Source organism: Anastrepha ludens, chromosome 6 (assembly GCF_028408465.1).
Source record: "Anastrepha ludens isolate Willacy chromosome 6, idAnaLude1.1, whole genome shotgun sequence".
Taxonomy (NCBI): Eukaryota; Metazoa; Arthropoda; class Insecta; order Diptera; family Tephritidae; genus Anastrepha; species Anastrepha ludens.
The window spans coordinates 101,406,361-101,420,431 of NC_071502.1; the positions used below are offsets into that span (position 1 = coordinate 101,406,361).

At 38.3% G+C, this 14,071-nt stretch overlaps 1 protein-coding gene across 5 annotated transcripts in view; it reads right to left on the reverse strand.

Moving 5' to 3' along the window:
- Window positions 1-14,071, reverse strand: part of LOC128868865 (sodium-dependent transporter bedraggled) — a 39,812-nt gene that overhangs the window by 9,543 nt on the left and 16,198 nt on the right. For 3 of the 5 annotated variants that reach the window (XM_054111412.1, XM_054111414.1, XM_054111416.1), the window contains exons 2-4: window positions 1,926-2,864; window positions 509-1,842; window positions 265-429 (exon numbers count right to left, since the gene is read on the reverse strand). In XM_054111412.1, coding sequence (XP_053967387.1) covers window positions 265-429; window positions 509-1,842; window positions 1,926-2,802 — 2,376 coding nt within the window. In that variant the 5' untranslated portion in view covers window positions 2,803-2,864. Of the gene's footprint in view, window positions 1-264; window positions 430-508; window positions 1,843-1,925; window positions 2,865-11,210; window positions 11,296-11,385; window positions 11,522-14,071 lie in introns of those variants that run through there. The other 2 variants (XM_054111413.1, XM_054111415.1) reach the window with 2 other exon arrangements.

Sequence of the window (14,071 nt, forward strand, 5' to 3'; positions counted from 1 at the left end):
AGGCTTGCAAACCCTTCAGACCGTTATACTAGTGGAATTTAGTAGTCCCAGAGCCACATAACTCAAAAAAGTGTAACCAAACTAGCCTGTGTGACCTTCAAAAAATACAACCCAAACAGCACGAGTTTTTACTGCAATGACGGGCCCAGAGTTCGGTTAGGAAGGTAAAAGAGCTTTCTAAGCCGAATGGTTCCATACGGAGCTATTAAAATGACACACAATCCTCCTCTCCTCCAGTTTTCACTCAGAAAATATTTCACTCACCTGTAATTTTGCTGGATCTACGACATAGAGCAACTTACAAATCACCGCAGCCAAAGCCATTAGCGGCAAAGCGGTCAGCACAAGCGCAGCTTTGCCGAATGATTTGAGTCCTTTGGATAGAATTAAGAAGACCACGGCCCATATAATGCCGAAGTTGAAGGCCAACTATAATTGAAATTAGAATTAGTTAGCTTTGTTCGTTCAAGACTTAATCATCGACTGATGATTAGACGCCTTCACTCACCCGATTACTCACTCGGAAACGTATATTCCCTCCCTCCGGAGACTTAAGAAGATGTAATCTTTGTAGAACTACAACATTAAAATAATCTGCGATACTCTCCGTTAAGTTAGTAGTGGCATTTGTACCCCGCCTATAAAAATGAGTCATATCCTGCCACAAATAACCTGTTTGCCCTTTATTGGGTATCGTGTCTCGCAGATAGATTAGCACCCAAGCTATTGCCACTGTCGAATAAATCGCAATGAAGCATTGCACCAAAGTCAAGGCAATGCCAATGCCTCGACAAATCGGGCTGATCTTCCACATTGATACCGGACCCGCCTTAATTCTGGAACCTAAGCACACGTGCAGCAAGAAAAGCGGTATACCAAAAAGTATGGAGAGCAAAAAGAATTGCAACACAAAATTTCCGCCATATTCTATAGTCAACACTGCGAAGCGTGACATATTGAAAAGACCAACCGTGCAACAGACGAGTGCCATCGAACGACTGCCCGAATGTGGCCACTCGTTTTCGCTATCTTGTGAGCTTGCATTTGTAGCATTAATGTGATCCGAGTTTCTGTGATCATAGTGACCATTTGTGACGAGCGTCATAGCGGCGGTGTGGCCATTGGTCGAAGCCGAGGTCGAGGCAGAGTCAGTGCTGGAAACGATTGTGATGGGACTGGAATTACGTGAGGTATGAGCGGAACTCAAATCAGATAAATTCGAATGACGTTCCTCAGTCACGTGTGCAGCATTACGCGTTTGACGCGTCGCTGCCGTAATTGCAGGCGCGCTCTGCGGACGTTGATTGTGATTAATCATGCCGAAGCCCTCCAGTATATCAGGCCTCATAGATAGCACAGCAGGTTGACCAGCAGCGCGCCTCCCAAACTGACGTGGTCTATTCACCAAAGTACTGCTATTATTATCGTTTTGTGACAATAAATTATTAAAAATATCCTCCTGCGTTAGCATTTCACTGCGACTATTTGTGCTAGTGGTGCTAAGACGATTTTGAGAGTAGCAACGTCTGAGCTCGGGGCGTAACGGCTCTGCTATTGTTGTTGCTGTTGCCGTTGTTGACTCGTCACTTTGTGGGTTAATACTGTGATGTTCCATAGAATCAGTGCATGCCTCTTCAGAGCGAAGCGCATCCTCTAAGCGTTGATTGTCAGCTGTGGATTGTTGGGGCGCGGCAGTCGTTGTCTCCGTCCAAGGAGGCGGATCTGGTGTTTCCAAACATGGATTATCAATATTTTCTTCTGTAATGAATAATTCAGCAAATGCTTCTTCGCTTGGTAGGCGCGCGATTTCGAACGGCGTACGTTCCAAGTGCTCCATAAGATCTGAAATGAAAGTTGTTTTTAAATTTAGTATAGATTTATCGGTTGTGTATGATTTCAGAAACTTGTAAATCGGACTTACTTACCCTCATACTTCTTCTCTTTCGGATGTGTAATTGTGCGTCTCATTGGTTGGCCGCGTTCAATTCTTTCCGTGTTAGCGTTCGCCTCCACGGAAAACTCCCGCTCTGTGAGGAGTTGTGTACTCTTCTTACGACTCATTGGCAGCGACCGATTGCGTTGTCGTGTAGGTAAATGTTTGGGACTTGGCGAACGTTCTAACTCTAACGAACTTTTATCTTCTTCATCATTATTACTAAAACTATAATCATCCATCTCTTCTAAGTAATTATCTAAATCCAATAAACAGTCTTCAACTTTAGTTTCTAGTGAATTAATTGTTGTTAACTGTGCAGCACCGTGTATGTCCAAGATTGTGTCCAGCTCATTGAGCACTCGTGTCGCATCGTCATTAGAATATTCGCTCGTATCCGAGGAATTCATGGACTCTCGGTCATCGCAGCTATCCCACGATAAATTAGCCGAAGATTTTTCTTTCGGAAAAATATCTTCTCGCTTAATATCGGCCAACTGCTCCATCTCCATTGAGATGGCATCCGAACTCTTACTTATTTCAGGATAAATATCTAAACCACTACTTCGAAAGCCATTTTGTGTGCTGCTTAAAGTATTCTCATCTAAATCTACTGCTACATTATCATAGTTAAGCGTATTCAACCGAGACAGACTTTTAGCTGAGGACTCTCTTAGTTTGATTCGCTCATTTCTCAAATTAGTCAAGCGTTCTTCATCAGCCTCTGTGCAGTTCTTCGCGGACGCGAAACGACGTGGAAGACTAGAAAAAGGCCTGTATCTATAGGAAAAGCGTGATTTTTCGCCATCTGTCAGGCGGTCACGTTCTTCTGCTGATCTGCTGTTGCCAGCATTAGTTGCTTTGGACATAACTTTCTCTTATTGTAGTTGTAATGCTTACTTGCTGCCGCCGCCGCTGCGTACTATTAAAACTGCAAAAAAATAAGAAGGAAAGAAAAACATGTCAGTGCAGTTGCTAATGCCAGTGTAAATTTATCTTTCTTATGTATGTATGTATGAGTAACATGTAAATACTTTAGTATGTAAATATTGCAGTTAAGTAGTTTGTACGAATACTGTGCAATACGCGAGCAATAATGACTGCAACCCATCTCATATTTCATATTTGAAGTACGTAAGTCTTTCCGCGGTGGCCGTCTTATCGGCTGTTGGCACTCTGCGCATACCGTGCGAGTATCTGGTTCAGGTGTTGAGTGTTCGTTGTTGGTAATAATATTTGTGGAGTTGTGAAATTTCAGTAGAATATGAAAATTTGATATCCGTTCTGGCTTCCAAATCGAAAAACCTCATATAGCGACAATGACCCACTTAATAGCAGTGATTTTTTTGTTTTCGTCGATTTCCGTATAACACTGGCGCCGAGCTGGGATGTGAGCAGATGTCATTCAAGTCGTTTAATTGAATATTTAAAAAGAATCGTCCAATGACTAATAAAATTGTGTCATATTTTCCAAAATACATTTTTTATTGCAAACTTAGGGAAGTCTCAAACCAAAGATTTTATAAGTTCTTGGTTTAAATTATAAATATAGATATTATACATATATTACAAAGTAGATATATAATTGGCGCATACACCCTTATTTGGGTGTTTGGTCGAGCTCCTACTCTTATTTGTAATGTACGTCTTGATGTTATTCCACAAATGGAGGCACCTACAGTTTAAAGCCGACTCCGAATGGCAAGTGAGTTTTATTGAGGAGCTTTTTCATAGGAGAAATACACTCGGAGGTTTAATATTGCCTGCCGAGAGGTGACCGCAAGTAAAAACAACTTTTTATACCATTTAATGTTTCATGCCTGGAGATCCGAACTTGGACACTTCCGAATGGTAGTCATCTACCAACATATTCGAGTACGGTGGTCGCGAATATTTACTAGTTCCTATTAAATTACATAGTGATTACCGGAATCTGAATTATATAAGTATATAATTGGCGCGTACACCCTTTTTGGGTGTTTGGCCTAGCTCCTCCTCCTATTTGTGGTGTGCGTCTTGATGTTGTTTCACAAATGGAGGGACCTATAGTTTCAAGCCGACTCCGAACGGCAGATATTTTTTTTTATCAGGAGCTTTTTCATGGCAGAAATACACTCGGAGGTTTTGCCTTTGCCTGCCAAGGGGCGACCACTATTAGAAAAAACTTTTTCTTATTTTTTGATCTTACACCGAGATTCGAACCGACGTTCTCTCTCTGAATTCCGAATGGTAGTCACGCACCAACCCATTCGGCCACGGCGGCCGGAATCTGAATTCTTTAGGATATATTAAAGAAATAGAAGGAAAGCTTGCGCCAGATGCTTAAAATTCCATATAAGACCCGGAGAAGAGCTATCGTCTATGGGATATTTACTAAAGATCGCATAAAATCACAAAGGTTTTATCGTTACTCTATGTAACGTTCGAATCTTTAAAGTTTACACAAAGCCACGACCATTTCCAATTCCTACTCTTTCACCTACCGAGAAATGTGGCGTTCTGAATCTGCAATACCAAGAGAAAGGTTATGTTTGGTAGATGTAATAGTTTGCATTCCATTCAACCGTTTACTAACCGTTATAAACGTCCAAAGTTGTTATTGTTCTAATAGCATAAATATTCCCCATAAATGTTTGAGAAATACTATAGGAGTGACAGTCGTCGGCCAGATATAAATCCGGGTCGTTGCATAAACGTGGAATCTCCTATTGTGGGAACGGTTAGCGTCCAATCATCAAGCCAGATGAATTTAAGCTAGAACTTCATACTAGGAATGACGATATTAAGACATTTTGCGCTTTATTCTGCAATAAGAACACCAACTGAATAAAGCGCTAAAAATCACAAGTTAAATGTGGAGTTCTAGCTTTTCATCGCTTGATAAGATCTTCATCAAAGCGCACAACATAATAATTAAAACAAACCTGAAATGCATGTACCTTTCAAAGCAATGATTTTTCTTATTGGATGGAAGAGTATCTGTACCACTGTTTCACATTTATGAGTGTCATTGCCAACCTCGCAAAAACATTCGGCCGATAAAGCAGGCTACTTTATATACAAAGGGAGAAAAGTTCGTACTAAGACGACAGAGCGACTAGGCGTTATCAGAGCAAGGAGCTGTAGGTACAATCTCTAGTTACACTCTGCAGAAATATGATGCTTTTTAAATATCACACGAAACGACGAAATTATTGAGGACGAAGAGCTCCCCCCGCGGTATGAAGATCGGGCGATTTGAGGACATTGAAAATGTTTTTTTCAAAGCAAAAGTGTCAGGTTACTGACGTACATAAACTCTATGATGAGAGGGCTCCCAAATGTAGAGGAATATAGTTAAAAACGCCTTAAAAGAAAAACACAGACAGATCTTGCATAATATATTATATGTAGTCCAATTGTAAGGTTATACTGTAAATATTTTGCGTATCCGCTTTGTTTATTAATGTTATTTAGCTTTGTTTATTCTGTTAAATGATGTTGTGGGCAATGGCCCTTCAATATTACTTTTTCTTCTCATTTGTTTTCTTATTAACTAAATTACTTATTTTCTCACGACAGGTGTAATAATTTTATGGATGCAAATACAAAAAAAATACAGTCTTGAATTTGGACGAGCCAAATTTTCATAGGAAAATTTCGTTGAAACAACTCGAATATAGTAGGACCTATGTATGTATTTTTATTCCATTTACGATTTTCTCTTACTATATGTCCCTTAACGAATTTTGCACGATATATGCATGTACATAGATATAGGAGAGGAGAACAGCAGTATGTATTAATTACACCACTAGATGGCGCTGGTATCGAGATATTGTGTGATGCGTCCGGAGTCGAAATTTTTTACTTTGAATATGGATGAGAGAGTGTCGTACAGGTGTTTTGTTGCGTCCGCCCATCTTTTCAAACTTTGTGAGAAGCTTTTAAACATTCATCCAAATTCCATTAAAATTTTAATTGTTTTATTCCAAATTGTTTCGATAATTTTTGGTATCCAGTTGTGTAGTCAATTAAATTCTAGTATATCCATATATACATATATACAATATATAATTGGCGCTTACACCCTTTTTTCGTGTGTTTGGCCCAGGTCCTCCTCTTATTTGTGGCGTGTGTCTAGATTGTTTTCCACAAATGGAGGGACCTACAATTTCAAGCCGTCTCCGAACGGCATATATTTTTATGAGCTGGCAGAAATACACGCGGAGATTTGTCATTGCCTACCGAGGGACGACTGCTCTTTTTCCATGACGGTGTTGCGCATTTCTTCCATATGGCTATTTCCATACTATCAAACGGGACCTGCATAAACCTATAATGAAGTAATAGCAAATCGAACGATCAGTCATAGTCAACTACCTCAGAACAGAATTATAACAAAAATTAAGATACAAATAGAGTAATTCCAATTAGAGTTAAAAGCGTGGGATGCATTTTGCTTCACTTTCATAACCTTCTGTACATAGGTAGATGCCAATAGAATGATTGTAATATTTACTATATTCAGCATCCCACGCTTTTAACTCTAATTTGAATTATTCCATTTGGATCTTAATTTTTGTTATAATTCTGTTCTGAGGTAGTTGACTATGACTGATCGTTCGATTTGCTATTACTTCATTATAGGTCCCTTTGTCATTCAAATTTATTTTCTACTTTTTAGTTCGATTAGCAATAAAAGCGTTTTTTTTTTAGTTTTTTTAAACTATTTTTTATTTTCTGCTTTTTAGTTCGATTAGCAAAAAAGCGTGTTTTTTAGTTTTTTTTTTTAACTATTTTTTATTTTTAGTATATGTAGGTGTTTACGAGTAATATACTATTACATAACCGCACACTAAATACTAACCTCAATGGTGGTGTGGAAACTAAAAATTGCCAATTTTTGTTTAAAAAAATACCCAATTCATGTTTCTACCGGTGTGGCAATATTGGGAAATGTTATAAAAAATGCACATTTTTCAGCGCTCTCACGAGAAAAAGAGTTTCCCATCTAGTCATCTATGTTGTGTGTTCTGAGTCGATCAGATTTTTAGAAGCCAGTGAAAATTAAGCTCAAAGATTTCGTTACATACATACAACCCGAGCTAATAAAAGTGTGTTAATTATTCTATTTGTATCTTAATTTTTGTTATAATTTTGTTCTGAGGTAGTTGACTATGACTGATCGTTCGATTTGCTATTACTTCATTATAGGCCTCTTTGTCATTAAAATATATTTTCTACTTTTTAGTTCGATTAGCAAAAAAGCGAATTTTTTAGTTTCTTTAAACTATTTTTTTTTTATTATGAATGAAAATTATTGTTATCATTGCAGTCAGTGAATAAATGATTCGATATATTCGTCTTGTATTTAATTCCTTTCTTATCGACTGTGAGTCTAAAGCTATGCAGTTATCGGCCGTGATAAAGAAGTAATCGGGATTAAGAACTTATTTCGTGGAGGGAGCCTGAGAAACTGATTTACAAGAATAAATAGAGATTTTTCATTTTACAACCAAATTCATCTTACTTTTTGCCCACAGTAAAAAAAAGAAAACATTAATCCTGGCAATCCTAATAAGGATAATGGAAAACTTTTATCAAATTATTGCATTATCATCGGTCCCTGATAGGTGTGCACAATTTCAAGTCGATCAGATTTTTAGAAGTCAGTGAAAATTGAGCTCAAAGATTCCGTTACATACATACATACAACCCGTCCTAATAAAAGTGTGTTAAAAAGTGGTTTTCGCGCCAAATGCCGATATCAGCGAATCTAAAGCAATACTTCCATGTGACTAATTTTATGTAAAAAAACTATTATGTATACTTTTTTAAATACAATTTTAATCAAAATCGCACGTGAATTTTTTTTCATGATATTTATGTTGTTTTTGTTACTCAATTTACATATAAAGAAGTTTATTAAAAATGTTTTTAAATCAGTAGAAGTATTCAGTGTATTTAGCTTTTTTTACTTTAACCCGGAGCCGCTCGACGGGCGAGCGTCGCGGAGAACGAGAGGTATTGGAGTGCGTAGTAAAGAAAATAAATTCGTTGAACGTTATAAAAACTAAGGCTTTATTTAACACAAGAAAAATTTTTCATAAAATCAAAAAATAATTATAAACAAATAAATTGAAAAAAATAAGTTTGGTTGTATTTCTGTATACGTTTTATATTCCGGCATTGTGTGGTATTGTTCAAAATGGCGGAGTAGGATAAAATATAAAATACATGAAAAGCCTGCTGGTTCCGCTGGCAGTGACCCTGAGAGACTTAATGAAAGAACTGAAATTCGGTCTGACTCTACCGTCGTCTCACATCGTAAGTTTATACAAGGTGGCGCAAAAGTAACCTTGCGATGTTTTTTTTGGCTGTAATTTAAAAAAAATGAAAATCTTTGATTCTTCTGTGGATTAATTTTATTTGGTCTTTTAATTTTTTTTACATCAAGTCGAGAATATGATGTCATGTAAATGGCCGCCGCCACAGTTGATTGCCATTTGAGCCCTTTTTATGGCATTTTCCATCACTTTGGCCCAAACTTCCGGCGATAGGTCCTCACATTCTTGACGGATATTGTCTTTAAGAGCTGCAAGAGTCTGAGGCTTGTTGACATAAACCCGCGACTTCAAAAAGCCGCACAAAAAGAAGTCTGGAGCGGTCAAATCAGGCGATCTTGCTGGCCAGTGCAAATCGCCAAAACGGGAGATTAGGCGCCCGGGAAATGCATCCTTCAGCATATCGGTTGTGGCACGTGCAGCGTGTGCCGTTGCACCGTCCTGTTGGAACCACATGTTTTCCAATCCCAATTCATCAAGTTGCGGCAAAAAGAACTCGTTGGTTCATTGCTCTGTAGCGCTCACCATTCACAGTAACCGCTTGGCCCGCGACGTCTTCGAAGAAAAAAGGTCCGATGACTCCTCCAGCGAAAAGAGCACACCACCATACAGTGACTTTGAGCGGGTGTAATGGCTCTTCGTGGGTTACACGCGGATTTTCAGTGCCCCAGAAGCGTAAATTTTGCTTATTTACGTACCCGCTAAGATGGAAATGGGCCTCATTACTCATGATTATTTTTGATGAAAAATCATCTTCCTCTTTTTGGTGATTAAGGATGGTTTGAGCGTATGTTAGACGCGATTGGCGGTCAGTAGCTAACAGCTGATGCACCGTCTGGACTTTGTACGGAAACATCTTCAAATCTTGTACCAAAATTCGCTGTAAAGACCGTCGACTGATACCCATTTCCGTGGCACGTCGTCTGGTCGATGTCGACGGCGCTTCCATGACATCCTCGGCTACAGCAGCAATATTCTCGGCAGAACGGCTACTCCGGGGACTGCCACGCCTGGCAGCATCTCGTGTTGTGCCAGTCTCTTCGAGGCGAGCGGCTAAACGTCGCAGTGTTTCACCAGTAGGCGTTGGACGGCGAGGAAATCTGCGACGAAATTCACGTTGTGCCAAAGTCACCGACCGATTATTGGTCAAATAAATAGTCAGCAATATTCCACGTTCTGGAGCAGTGTAGCGTAACATTGTTTATTAACGTGTATTGCGCATGTGTTTACTTCACAAATGTCAAAACATAACTGACATTAGGGGCCAATCGCAAAATTTATAGCATTTTCTGATAGAAGGATTACTTTAGCGCCACCTGTTATTATAAGGAAGTTAAAACTTCATCGCTAATGGTTCCTAATGTCTTTGAGTAAAAACGTGACTCGTTTACTATATCTATGCGTACCTTATCGCGCAGAACCACAGCCTTCGCGAGCCTTACATCTACGAACTAATTTGGGTGGCTAAATGCCGACACGTCCGCAACGGTAAAACGGCTTCGGCGGCTATATGCAAAGGGTTAATAATTTGTTTGCATGGGAATTTCTGGCGAAAGTGCCAGGTTTAACATTTTGATCAAATTTTTTTATAAACCTTGTTAACCTAGCCTTTATTATAGAACAAATCATATTTTTAAGGAAATAACTGAAGCTTAAAAATGAATAAATAGTCAAAATTTGTCAATATACTATGATGCATTTATAATTTTGTCCTTTCCTTTATGCAATAAAATTATAAGAACTTTTCAAATAATATAAAATACTTTTTTTCGAAATATGAGTTCTTAATGAGACACCCTATACCTTATTTTATAAAAAAATGCTTCAACGCCCATCGCGAAGCCTCCAACCACTCGACGTCTGGAAGTATTACATACGAGCATACATAGTACATACATACATACATACAAACATATGAAAGAGAATATTACACATGCCATCAAATTTATAGTATGTACATACATACATATGTACGTCTGTATGCACATAAATGACGAAGAGAGGTCGAATAATTTAGTGATCGTATGGAATTAGCGGTACATTGCGGAAAATCGTACATGGCTAATAAATGCTACAATTCCTTAACATAAACAATGAATACAATAGAAAACGGCAATACGCTAATAAACAATCGTTTTGGCACAAATATGGTAATAATGAGAACTGTGGCAAACAAGCGAATGCAAAAATACAATACAAAACAAAAACAAAAAACAACAAAAATTGTTTACATGATCTGCTAAATAAATATGTATGCATGTATGTGTGTGTGTGTGTGTCGCTGAATAAGAAGGTTGAATAGCATGAGGTGGCAGAGGTGCTTGGCTTTGGAAAGACGTTTACATTTAAGTTCAATTTTGAATGGAAAAACAGGTGCATAGACATACATACATATATGAATGCATATATACATACAAACATATAAGCATACAAACATACATACATACATACATCCATATAAACATACATAAGCACATACATATGTACATACGTATGCACCTTCGACACTCATACAATCACCCATTAACGCACCTCCCGTCGATCGTAATGGAATCACCACTATTGATAGTTTTTGATACTTTTTGCTAGATATTCTACACTTAAACACAACAAACAACACTTTTAATTATTTCTTCCACACTTTTACGATTGCACAAGTACTGCGAAAGGAAACAAATTACATAGCAAAAAAACAAAAAAAAAAAACACGGAAATTCGAGTTATTCACTGAAGCGTAGTCTACATCGTCTGGTGTTGCTTTTGGTGCAGGTGCTGGTGGTGGTGGTGGTGGAGGCTTACGTGCTTGGAGAGGGGCGTCTTCAATGACCAATCAAACATGCGCTATACAATTTTTATGCGCTCAACACTTTTGTTACACACAATATTAAATTTGTACATATGTAGGCATGTACGTATGTAGATACGCTTTACACGTTAAATTACATACTCACATCCATATAAACGTATGTACATATGTACATTTGTACATTGAATGTTGAAGAAGAAGAAAAATGTACGCCTAAACCATTCACGACACTGAACGAGTTAAAAACAAAATATTAACTGTTTATAAAATTAAATTAAAATAAAAAATATAAAACCATAGCTAAGAAAAAAAATACCCACTGTTTACATTCAAGTTGTAAAACAAAGTTGAATACCGAATTTCTATCAGAACACTTGAAAAACTAAAACTTGATTTGAGCTGTGCCGCGCTACTGAGCTAAGTTGAGTTGAGTTGAGTCTCTGCTATGGCCATCACACGTTTGCCTAACTGTCAAGCAACTACCAAATCAGCCACTAGCCACGCTCTGATCTCGCTCGGTTGTACGTCGTGTCGTTGTATTGGAGTGCTGCAGGCATAACAGCAATCAAATAAGACACATATATCTACATATACATATACATATACACAAACACAAACAAATGCATGGTGTCTCTAAGCGAGTTTACTGCTTAACGTAAGCAACGTAAGCTACGTAAGCGGCATAGTATGTATGTGTGTTGAAGCGCGCATTTGGTACGCATGTGTTTGAGTATTACTTTAATTTTGTATGAATGTGTGTGTGTGTGTGTGCGCTCACGAGCATCAGTGATGAAACCAGTCTTCTGTTGGCATTGTTGCAGAACTACAACTACAAAGAACTACAAAGTAAAATAAATTACAGGTAATATCAGAAATGTTTGCCCTCCACACCGTTGGCAATCGATAGTTATACGAGTATGTATGTACATATGTATACAAGTATTACTAGCAAGGCAAATAACTGAGCTCAAGTTCTCAGCAAGTAGGCGTACTGTATACAGTAATCAATAAAATGATCGCAAGTATTGAATGAATGAATCATTGTTTGTGTGGATTAAAGAGAAAGGAAAGGAATTCAATTGGAGGTGATTGGCAAGCAACTATCACAAAGCTTTATTTGAAGTCTTTGTCTCATTGGTTACGAGCTGAGGAGTATAGTGGGAACGCTAATGAGGAAATGAAGAAGGGGCTCGGTAAAAGGAGTTATTTGAGTTTGTAAATACATATTTATATGATTGTATGTAGATGTAGTGCACACGTACATATCCATATGTATAGTAAGCCCGTTGAGCCGTGGTTAATTTGAGTCTCTGAACATACTCTTTGGTTTATGCCTTGAGCTCTGAGTGTCTTCAACGTATTTACCAGAACTCTGTGGCAACCACCGTGGCCTAGTAGATCTCTGATAATCTACTATTCGATTGGTTCTAGATACGAAATCGTCTTTCAGCGAGTGGATTTTTTACCTAGAAAAGCTTATCAGAAAGATCAACTGCATTTAACTCTAGGCACTCTATCAGTACACACATCATACATTTTTAGAAAAATTACGGGTATGCAGTTTTATAGATCATTGAAGTTTGGTATAATAAAGCGCAAGTTTCAAGTGGTTAAAAAATTGCGTTGATTTTTGACATTTCTTTCTGCTGACGGCTGTTCTCTTCCATATAAAAAAATGTGAAATAGGCGTTAAATGAAGAAAATGCACAAGACCACGACCAAAAAAACTCTCAAAAATCAGTGTGATTTTTCATCTACTTGAAACTTGCACTTTATTACACCAAAATTCAATGATCTATAAAACTGTATACCCGGATTTTTTTTAAAAAACTCCGTAATAAGTTTGAGATTTGGAAGAAATTTGCCGAATTTTTACAAATTTTATACAAAGTTCGAAACTTTACTTTGCATGGTTTTTGTTGTAGTATGGATTGTGTTTTTATAAAAGCATATGTAATTGCAATTAAAAATAAAATAAATAAATAGTCAAAACTTGTTAATATATGGTGTACACTTTCTTTTGACATTGACTATATGTGCTAAATATATTTGCTACGGGGAAAAGCCAACTTTTTCCGCTAGTCAAACTGCGATTAAGGCACTGACGACGTCATGATGCAGATCCAAACTGGTCAAGTCCTGTAAGAAGGTAAAATCTCTTGGTTGTGCAGGTAACATTTCTCTGATCTGGGTTTCAGGACATAGGAACTTAGAGGAAAATGAAAATGCAGATGAGCTTGCCAGGAAGGGGTCGACAGAATTGGTCTCAGAGGTCTCCTAACTGGTCATGGGCATCCCTCTGACTGTTATTAAAGGTCAATTGCACAACTTATTGCTCAGAAAAGCGCAGAACAAATGGAGCTCTATTTCTTCATGTGATATTTGGAAAACCCTTTGACCCCAGTAGAGTAGACGCAGGGCGCAGAAAGTTCTGGGACTCTACCTCATTCAATTTCCAAACCCGTAGCTGTGTTTACCAGTCATTGGACGATAGGCACGCATGCGGAAAAGCTAGGTTTACCATTTAACCCCCATTGCAGGAGCTGAAGGGACCTTTTAGAGAAGGAGACTGTTGAGCACTTTCTCTGCAAATGTCCAGGTTTGGTAGCTAGGTCACGGGGTGCTGCTTTTTTCGATAGCCTGTGGTAGTCCTCTAACTAAGCCCTATCAATCTTCTCCATTATATCAAAAGCTCTGCCTGTTGGAGGTCTAAAAATGGTATCGAAACGCCGCTTTAGTGCTACTTGGGAAGTGCCGGAGTGGTACTTCAACCATTTCTCGTACCTACCTACTTAAGACCTACTTTTCATTGAAAAAAATCTGGTGGAGAGGAGCTTGACTTCACTAGCGGGGCAACCACCATTGGTTAGCGCGGGAAAGTAACGACCGGCGCGGTTAGTTAAATTCGGCTGAAATCGCTCAAACGGTTCTCGCCCTAATCAAGAAAAAGAAGCATATAGCCTGTAAGTAGAGGAACTAAGTTGATATCTGGTACCCTAAAACTAC